General features: G+C 42.7%; 1 protein-coding gene across 13 annotated transcripts in view; it reads left to right on the top strand.

Annotated features, from left to right (window-relative positions):
* SASH1 (SAM and SH3 domain containing 1) overlaps positions 1–4,977 on the top strand; it is a 335,989-nt gene extending 331,012 nt beyond the window's left edge. For all 13 annotated transcript variants that reach the window (XM_067701818.1, XM_067701821.1, XM_067701817.1 and 10 more), the window contains 2 exons: positions 45–176; positions 1,634–4,977. In XM_067701818.1, coding sequence (XP_067557919.1) covers positions 45–176; positions 1,634–1,897 — 396 coding nt within the window. In that variant the 3' untranslated portion in view covers positions 1,898–4,977. The remainder of the gene's footprint in view (positions 1–44; positions 177–1,633) is intronic.
* The last annotated feature ends 5,344 nt before the right edge of the window (positions 4,978–10,321 follow it).

Below are 10,321 nucleotides of genomic sequence, written 5' to 3'. Positions count from 1 at the left end.
AAGATCCTCGCAACCCTTGATAAGAGATTTCTGTTCCCTCGCAGCACGGCCGCTGTGGGATTCCTGAGGCCCTGGTACAGAGATATGCAGAAGACTTAGATCAGCCCGAGAGGGACGTTGCCACCAACATGGACCAGATCCGCGTGAAGCTGCTTCGGAAGCAGCACCGCATGGCGGTAAGCAGCCCACGCTTCGGGGCTCGCCTCACCCAGCTTTTTGAAGTCCATTCAGTTCTAGAGCTTAATGATGAGCATGCTGGCAGCCGCTAAGTAGCCCAGGGTTCATTATAGCTATCGAAGGGAGACACCTGGGAGAGAGTAAGACCTATTCAGCCTACAAAAGTTTAAAAATACCGTTTTGGAGAGAAAAAGATGAAAATTATCCATAACCCCAGCACTGTGAAAAAGTCCATCTAGTCATTTCTCTGCACATATATGATAGTACTGAACAGTTTGCAAACGTTATTGTTTTCAGTTATCAGGTGGTGAACCTCTTTCTTTGTTACTAAAATTTCTTTTATATTATCAGTTTTTCAAAGTGCTCTAGTAGGTATGTCCTAGTTTAGCCAGTTCCGCATTGTTGAAACATTTAGATTTTTTCCAGCTGTTTATTTTAAACAATTGAGTGAAGAACCTCCTGGTTAATAAATTTTTGTAGACTTTTGGGGTTAATTTCTGAGGATATATTCCTTGAAGAGGATTTGCTTCAACAAGACTGCACACAATCTTAAGGGTTTGCACGTTTGGTGGTAAATTGCCTTTCTGAGAGGTGTAGCATTTGGCCTTCTCAGGATTCAAGTATAGATGTCCATTTCCCTGCCCTAGCCAACATTTATTATTGTATTTTTAATTCTTTATGACTATATTGATTAAATGCTCAATTTTCTGGATGTTAATGTAGATCCCAAATACAGAAGAAAATCTACTTTATAAAAACCTGACCCACTGAGCATCTTACTTTTCACGTTATCACGTAGGTTTGCTTCTTCAAGCACCGTAAGGATCATTAGTTGAAGAGTGTGACCACCATGAGACAAAATAGCCAGAAATATAAATGATTACAGTTTGGAGACTTACACACATAATTGGGGTTAGGTCTAATTCCAAGTACCTTCTGGAACCTCCAACACTTCCTTGAAGATTTGTCTCACCTTTGAGAAGTCAGGAAATTATTTATTTATTTATCTATCTATCTATCTATTTATTTATTTATGGCTGTGTCGGGTCTTTCGTTTCTGTGTGAGGGCTTTCTCTAGTTGCGGCGAGCGGGGGCCATTCTTCATCGCAGTGCGCGGGCCTCTCACTGTCGCGCGGCCTCTCTTGCTGCGGAGCGCAGGCTCGGCAGTTGTGGCGCATGGGCCCAGTTGCTCCACGGCATGTGGGATCCTCCCAGACCAGGGCTCGAACCCGTGTCCCCTGCATTGGCAGGCAGACTCTCAACCACTGCGCCACCAGGGAAGCCCAGGAAAGAATTCTTGATGCTAGTCATGTTCTTGGACATCTCATAGCATTATCCCTTTCTGATAGTGTAGTAATAAACATAATATTTCATAGTGTTCCTTTTAGGCATAGAAGAAAGAGCTCTCCAGTGGCACCTGTTGAATCTTGATAAATTGCTTTCTTTGGTTACCCAGATCCCAAGCGGTGGACTCACAGAAATCTGTAGGAAGCCCCTATCTCCCGGATGCGTTTCATCCGTGTCGGATTGGCTGGTTTCCATCGGTCTACCCATGTACGCCAGTGCCCTCACTGAAGCGGGCTTCAGCACGCTGGGCCAAGTGCCTTCTCTGTCCCACACTTGCCTTCAGGAGGCTGGCATCACAGAGGAGAGACACATAAGTAAGCTCGTGTCTGCAGCCAGACTCTTCAAACTGCCACCAGGCCCCGAGGCCATGTAGTCAGGCCCGAAATGGACCTCCCTGGACAAGAGCCACCCGTTCACTGTGTTTATGATGCTGATGCAATTCCTCCTTGGCTGGACATGCAGACCAGACCCAGAAGAAAGGCCCAGTGTGTGGCCAGCAGAACTCGGAATCTTGGCACGGGACTCTCTTCTCCAGAAAAGCCCCCTCCAGGAAATTGGTGTGGTTCTCTTTGACCCCCAAAGAAAAGACAAGCACTTATTTTTGTTTTCAGGACACAATAGAACAAAGATGCCAACTTGCCACAAATGCTCTGCCTGCAGTCTGTCTTGGTGCACTGGGTGAGAGCAGGGGGCAGAGGGAGGGGCAGCCTGTCCTGTTTCTAAGCGTGCTTCTAGCCCTTCTGTCTGTCACCCTGCAGGGTTCCCGAGGCCCAGATGGGCTTTAGCCAGGCCAAAGTAACAGACTCGGGAGTGATTGTACACTATTGACCAGGCTCATTTGTTCAAAAATAAGAAAATCTGGCTGCACTAGGAAAAAAAAAAGCCCTATTCTCCTTTAGATAAACGAGACATTTTAATAATTGCTTTCTAGCAATCAGCTTTTATTTGCCTTAATGTAAGCTTTTAAGCAGTTATCTAACTTAGTGTTCACTACCATGTAACCATAGCTCCAAATCTTCATCTTACACTGCCATCTAACGGATCTGGGATGTTTCCAGCAGAAATGGGCTTTTCTAATTGTCTCACTCTAACATGGCTTATTTTATAGGGGTGTTTATCAGGCCAAATTTCATGTTGACTTTCAGTTTTTAAACTAACTACAAATCTGGTAAAAGGCGCTCTTAAATTCACAAAGATATCATGTGTGAGAGTATATGTGTGTGTTTGAGGTTACGATCTTTCATTTTAATCAGTTTAGTGTTGTTACCACGTTGGTCATTGTGCTGCAGTATTGACTTGGAATCTTGACTGTGTCCATTCCAAAATTCAGTCATTAGCTAACAGATCACCTTTGCAAAAGGTCATTGTAAGTTCAACATTTAAGGAGGTTGTTTTTTAAAAGGGAAGTAGTTTATAAGATATTTTAAAAGTTTTTTTTTTTTGGTTTTATAATTAAAATACTATTTTCCATCTTTTCTTATTTAGATAATTCACTTAAATATAATAAAGGTTCATTTTGGAGCCAAACTACATTGGCCATGTATTAAGTAGTTGCATATTTTCAGTTGTCTTCTGACTGATTTCAGCATTCTCTTTTAGTCTAGTGGCTGATTCTCTAGCAAACAGAAATTATTGTTTCCAATTGCTTACAAAGTGATTTTCCTTTACATTCTTATCGTGAACCCTATTTTAAGCACTGGGTGTGATCATTTACAATAGAAATGTTTGGAGCCTTGATTTAAAAGTTCTGTAATATTTCATCTACTCATTAAAACAAATGATATCCCTCAGGGGAGGGGGAAAAAAGTGATTTCATTAATTACAAAACCATTTTACCATTTGCTTTATATATCTGGGTCCATGTTTCTGAGGAAAAGGACATTCTCAGGTGACATATTTTTTTTCATGCTTTTGGTATGCATTTGAAAGAATAATATATATTTCTTCAATAATAGTCACCTTCTATAAGACGCCATGTAAGAAGTTGTGGAAATGTAGGAAAAAAGCTAAAGTTGCCAAATTTCTGTTGAACTCTTCAAAACAGCCCATTTTTGTCATCTGGGGTATGACATTCCTGTGGGCTGTGACATTCCATTTAGAAGGTAATGAGGCTGCAGGGCTCTCCTACGTCACTGGAAGGAATTTCAGGTGTGTGGTGAGGTGGGCACTGTAAAACGGGCTCCTCGCCCTGCGTTTTCAGTACCTCAGCATGACATCCGAGAGAGCCTGCTCATAGCTTAAGCTGAGCTAAAAGACCACACGTAAAGTCAGGTAATAGGTAACAAAGGAGAAGGGGAAAGTGTTAGTTCATTTTCACGGTAAGATTTTCACTTAATGTAAAAGTGGTACCAGAAAAGGGAGCCTTCTGAATATGAGTTTCCGAGAACGCCAAACTGCATCTTTTTCATTCTTCTTTGGAAATCATTGCCTTTGCATAGAAGTGAAATTCAGGGACCATGAATCATTTTCAGTGGGAAGGGCTTCCTAGTCTGTGGGATCTGAGGTTATTTTTACTTTATTGTGCTTTTTAAAAAAAAAAATTTTGTTTTTGTTTTTTTTTACTTTTAGTATTTGTTTGGTCTTCTTTTGCTTTAAACTTTTAATTTGATCTTAGAAAAGCCTGAATGTGTGTGTGTGATGTTTGACCGAGGTGGTTTGGGGCCTCCTGTGGATACCAGAAGGCAGGTGGTCAGCTTCAGCAATATCCAGTTTTAATCCACTGCACTTGGTGCAGAACATTGAGGAAGGGTGAAAATCGTCGTCTTTGGAAAGCACAAGAGAAACCTGGAGAGGCACTTTGGCTCAGGTAGCTACACATCCGTTGTGTGTCATTTTTTCCTTTGAAGCTGTCTACAAGGAAGTGCAGCCAGTCCCAGCCACTACTTACATTCCCGGATAAGCAAGAAGTAGATTTTCCTGGCCTTGCCTTAGTCAGAGGCCTTTTCTCTTTCCAGGTCTAGGTGAAATTGGAAATAACTAGTCGATTGAAAATCAGTTCCTCACAGAGCAAAGTTTGCTTTCATAATTGCAGCAAAAGGAGTCAGTTCACCAAGTCAATGCTGCATGTGTGTACTGTATTATTTTCAGAAAAAAAAATACGATAGTCTGAGTCCAAGTTATCTCGATTTTAAATTGATAAACAAGAAACTGTCGAGCAAATTATATAACAACTAACAACATTGCACTTTCTGTATATGAAATCAATATTTAAATAACTTATTTTTCTCCATTGCTGTTCTTAAACATTGTAAGTAGCTGTAATATACCAGTACCAATATGTTCTTGCGATTGCTTCAGCCCAAGCTGTGTATTGTTTTAAAAATTGTAAAAATTATTGTGATGATTCATTTAGCAAAAAGGTGGACAGAAGGGTTTTCCTATGTATCAAAACTTGTCTATAATTATGTCATCTATGTACCTAGAAAAAAAAAGGAAATAAATTTCTTCAGTTGAGTATGCCTCTTTTGTTGTTCCCTGGGTATTATAAAGGTACATAGGGTAGAAATGAAAGGCAATTTATGAAGTGTGGTTTAAGAATGAAATATATTGTAAAAATAGTAGTTGTACACAATTACTTCTGCCACATCACAAAAACTCACTATCATACTCACTCAGATTCTCTTTGCCAATTTATTTCAGGTTTTTTTCAAATATTGCATAATCAAGTCACATAATTGCAGCATCTTAGCCCAGAAAGAGATTTTTGGAAGCCACCTCTGGTCTAAACCCGTTGTTTTCAAATGAAGAGTTTCAGTCCACGCAGACTTGCCCAATATCATGTGTAGTTAAATGGAAACAATCCAGGTCTTCCATTGAGAGAGAAAAACATCTAGATTGGGATATTCTAGAAATCAACTAACTTGACAAAAATCATTTTTCAACGTTAGTGTGCCACAGTTGATATAAAAACACATTTTTAATTAGGAGGGAGTGTGTAATACAACATTTTGAGTAGGCAAAATGTGCACTAGAGACAGACCAAAAAGTGACCCTTTCCTTTTCTCTCAGCCACCTATTTCTCACACTACAGGTAAGTATTATAACCAGTGTTTCCATATCTTTCCAGAAATGCCGTGTTTATTGACAAAGATAACTGCATATGCATTTTTCCATATAGGAATGACAGCATTTCCCCACACTTCTTCACTTAGCACGTGGAACCGCTGTGTTACAGTTACGAGTATTTAAAATTTTGATAGAATAGTTTAAATCCACTGGTGGATTTCAATATAGGAAGCTCTACCATGGTAGGTTTCATTTACAAATCATTGTTTTATTCCCCACTCCCCCTTTCATATATTCTTAAAGTCGGAGATTCCTCTGAAGCGCTGCATTATCTTAAAGAACTGACCATAAACCTCAAATCTCATTTATCTCAAGTTGACTCTTAAGATTCTATCGTTCAATTCACAGAAGATACTTTTTTCTTATGATTCCTAAGAAGCCTTGACTGGATTCTTGGTATTTGTTCTAACTTGGCTTCATGTTTGGATATTTATGTTGAATTCACTTAGAAGCTATAAAGAACGTAAGTTTGATTAGGGAAAGGAGAAAAGGGAAGGGTGGTTGTCGTTTAACCACAACTTATTTGGGGGCCTTAGAATGATGACGTCACTCAGCTCTGAGGACCCACTCAGAGAAAAGTATGTACACAATACTCTTAGGGGTGTGTGTGAGGGAGTGAGAGACAGGAGAGGACGGATGCTCACTCAGGTGTAGGTCTGGACCACTCGTCCGTCAGGGGACCACGGGCAGCGTTATTTGGAAGCATTCCAATTTCTCATACAGCGCTCCTCCTTCACTGTCAGAGAAGAACACTGAAAAGGGAGTTTAGCCGTCACCTCTCTAAAACTTAAGCAAAATACATGAAAGTTCTAGTCAAACCAGGTTTGAGCCCAGTATGGAAGGACCCCAGGGTGCGTGTGTGGGAGCCAAAGGAGTTATGACTAATCTGATTGCAATTTACTACCATCCCCATTCATCCTCAACACTCCAGTGATAAATATGGTTGGAGCCATAAGAGATGTGTACAAAGAGCTGGGGGAGCCAGAGGGGAAACTGACTCAGTCTGGAGTTGTGTTGGGGGGGCGGTTGGAGCCCAAATGGAGGAGGTAGTTACGTGGATTCTAACTGTGCATCCGTGTGCTAAGAATGTTAGACTCTGTTAAAAAACAAAAATCTTGAAAAACATGAGAAAATACCTTCTGTGTCCCCAAACTCCTGATCCACTTGGCTGTCATCGGGAGTAGACCGTGGCTTCCCCTACTTAATAGAAAAATTGGAGACCATCCATTGGGCCATCTCTCTGGACCTTCTTTCAGCTCACTTGCAAAACTCCCCTGCATCCTCCCCTAGTCTTTCCTCCTCGTTCCAGCCATGACAAAAGGGGTGTCCCTCCATCTGTCTAGTCCTACCTGTGCTCAGGATCCTGTCCTGGGACCCCCCCCCCGCCCCGCCCAGTCATCATATATTCCCTCATTTCTCTGGATCTTCCCCCTTGAACATGTTTGCAATAGACTGTCGCTGTCTTTTCCAGGCTGGCCCGGATTGCCCCTTTTGGGATAAGCACACTCTGCATTTCCTATGCAAGAACTAGCATCCCCTAAATTTCAAGGGATCCTGGTGCAACTTTCCCTGCAGTGTCCCCGGCACCCTCCGAGCAGTGAGCACAACTCCATTCAGCCTCCTTTTGCCCAGACTTGGGCTCTGGAGCTGCAAGTCAGATACACGAGAGGGGCTGCAGCTGAACTGTGCTGATGGTGGTGCCCACAGAGCCCAGGGAGCCCAGGAACTGAGGTGCCTGCCTGTGCCTTCCCGGGCTTTCCAAAGCTTGTTCTGCCTTTCCTTGGATTCCTCTGCCAACTACCATCAAACATCTTTACTCACGTACCCCTAAAATAATATCCCCGAAGTAAGGACTCCCTCGCACATTTTAAAGTTGCCCTCCCCAGGTTCCCAATCATAAGTTTAAAGAATTGCGGGACTGTCCATTTCTAGCTTTTTGTAAATATTTGCATTTTAGAATACAACTGCAACATGACTTAAAAAAATATATCCAATGGAAAATAAATACCACAGCAGTTTGATACTACCATTGTCCACTGAAAGAGCAAACAAAACATTTTACTCTCCTTCAAAGCCTATAACCATTCTACTTCCTCCACACATTTTTATCCTGATGCAATATATTTTGTATCTGTGTGTCTTTTTGATCATCTGACCATATTTCCCTGTAATAAAAATGTTTGTGAATTTAAGTTCAATTTTTTTTCATTTCTTTTGATCATTAGGCTCTATTTGTAAAAAAAAAAAACTAAAACCCTGGGTTTAGTTATACTTACCATGATTATTATTAATCAATTATCAATATAGACATATTTCACAGTTTTTGATAAATAATGATAAAATATAAAACTTAAAGTGTGATTGGAAAGGTCTCTCAGTTGGATGGCAGAGGTGGGCAGGTGCCTTATGGCCCCCCGGTGTATAGAAGATGTTGCAACCCCAGTTATTTCAAGTTTGACTAATTGCTGGGAGCCCCAGACATCTCTACAACATTTTGCTTTGTGTGTGTGTGTGTGAAGTGGGAGAAGGGCATTTATGAAAGAGATGGGAAAGGAATGCCAGCAGGAGGTATCCTCAGGCAGATCAACTTTAGGACTCTATTAACTTGGAAACAGATTGCCTTATTAAAGCTATCCCAGGCAATGGAGCCTTGGGAAAGAATCCCAAATTGAAGACCTTTGCGGTGGGCTACATGGGATTCTTAGAGCAAATCCTTTTTCTTGCCAGAACTATTTGTTGCTTTTACCTGTGAAGAAAATTCCATCAACCAGATCAGTGTTCATCATTCCTCATTTAAAACATTCTCTCTCAACTCCACATTTCCCTTACCTAGATAATCCCCCTGCCCCCCACCCCCTCTTGATTTTCACAGACAAATATCTTGAAATTTTTTCCTGCTCTCATTGTCTCTTCTTCGCTATCCTTCATAGACTCCCCAGCCCACTGCTCTCTGGATACACCCGAGGCCACCGTTGGAAGCCACGCCCTGATTTCCAAATCCTCCTGGTCTTCTCTGCAGCGTCCTCTGGCTGCCCTTCCCAAGCTTCCGCTTCCCCACTCCTACCCACCCCGTCTGCCTCTGCAGCAGCTGCCTCTCCGTGTCCCTCTCCCCACCCTTTGAATGAATGTTCAGGAACCTCAGACATCCATCCCAGGGCCTCTTCTCTCCCACGGTGATCTCTCTGTTTCACCTTGAAGAGCATGCTTAGAGTAGAAGACGTAATCCCAAACATCGATCGTTTAAGACATGTAATGCCTTTTTTTTTTTCTTTTTTTGGCGGTGGGGCTTGTGGGATCTTAGTTCCTGGACTAGGGATTGAACCTGGGCCCTTGGCAGTGAAAGCACAGAATCCTAAACACTGGATCACCGGGGAATTCCCGAAATGTATGTAATGCTTTTTTTTTTTTTTTTTTTTTTTTTTTTGCAGTACGCAGGCCTCTCACTGCTGTGGCCTCTCCTGTTGCGGAGCACAGGCTCCGGACGTGCATGCCCAGCGGCCATGGCTCACGGGCCCAGCCGCTCCGCGGCACGTGGGATCCTCCCGGACCGGGGCACGAACCCGCGTCCCCTGCATCGGCAGGCGGACTCCCAACCACTGCGCCACCAGGGAAGCCCCCGGAAATGTAATGCTTTTAACTGATAGGATACCTTGTACAACAAGAGACAAGAGCAAACCACGTGTTAAAATACCTTCCCAGCTATTTGCTTGTGAGGCTAAATATGCCTCTTCTGGCACCACCTCCTCTTGTGTCCTTGTGGTGTATCCAGCATCTGGGCTCCAGAATAAAGCCAAAGGAGAACAGGCAGAGGCTGGATTCAGCTGTGGGGGCAGCATCGTTCTCTAATTTCTATAAGAATATTCCACAGTCTATTCTTAGGGAGTCAGTTCTATGGTTTCTGTAGATCTGGAAGGCTGCCACTCAAGACGTCCTCTGGTCCCTCGGGTCCATCCGAGCCTGTGACACTACTTGTCCTCCAATGGGTAGAAAGCAAGGAGAGGGTGGTTAAATCAGCTAATTACCGGACAGAGCTCTGTAATGAGTGCTTAAGGCAGTGTACCTATTGTATTCATTCAATCAACTCCAAGTGGTCATTGATTATCATCCTTGTCTTACCAGAGCACAAACTTCACGAGAGCAGGGACTTTTTGTTTACTCCTATGTTCCCACATCCAGAACAGTGCCTGACACGTGGGGGTGCAGAATAAATAAATATGACCTGAATAACAAAGTTCAAAGAAGGTAAGACAGTTTTCCAGGCTGACACAGCCAGTAAGTAACAGGACTGACATTTGAACAGCAGCCTGTCTGACCCTAAAACCATGCTTCCTGTAGTATGATAACGACTCCAGCAAAGATACTCCCCTGCAGTCCCTGAACTTTGCACTTTCAATTCTATTTTCAAATAGATAATGTTAAGTTCAACCCCTCACAGACGGAATGTCTGATCTTCACCTCCATTTCCCATCTCAGTTAACGGCACCTGCTGGTCACTTAGCTCAAAACTCTTCTTTTTTCTCTCACAGTCTACATTCAATCTGTCAGGAAATCCTCTTGTCTTTACTTTCGACACCTTTCCAGAAGCTGACCCCTTCTCAACACCTGCATTCTTATCATGGCCACCACCTCCTCTCACCTGGATTGTCCCGGAGCCACCTGCTTCCTAGCCTCCATCCTTGCCGTTCAGCCCACGCAGCAGGCTGAGTGACTCTGCTATGAATGTTTGTGTCCC

Source organism: Pseudorca crassidens, chromosome 13 (assembly GCF_039906515.1).
Source record: "Pseudorca crassidens isolate mPseCra1 chromosome 13, mPseCra1.hap1, whole genome shotgun sequence".
Taxonomy (NCBI): Eukaryota; Metazoa; Chordata; class Mammalia; order Artiodactyla; family Delphinidae; genus Pseudorca; species Pseudorca crassidens.
The sequence above is the reverse complement of the archived record's forward strand: the minus strand, read 5'-3'. Positions and strand labels throughout refer to the sequence as shown.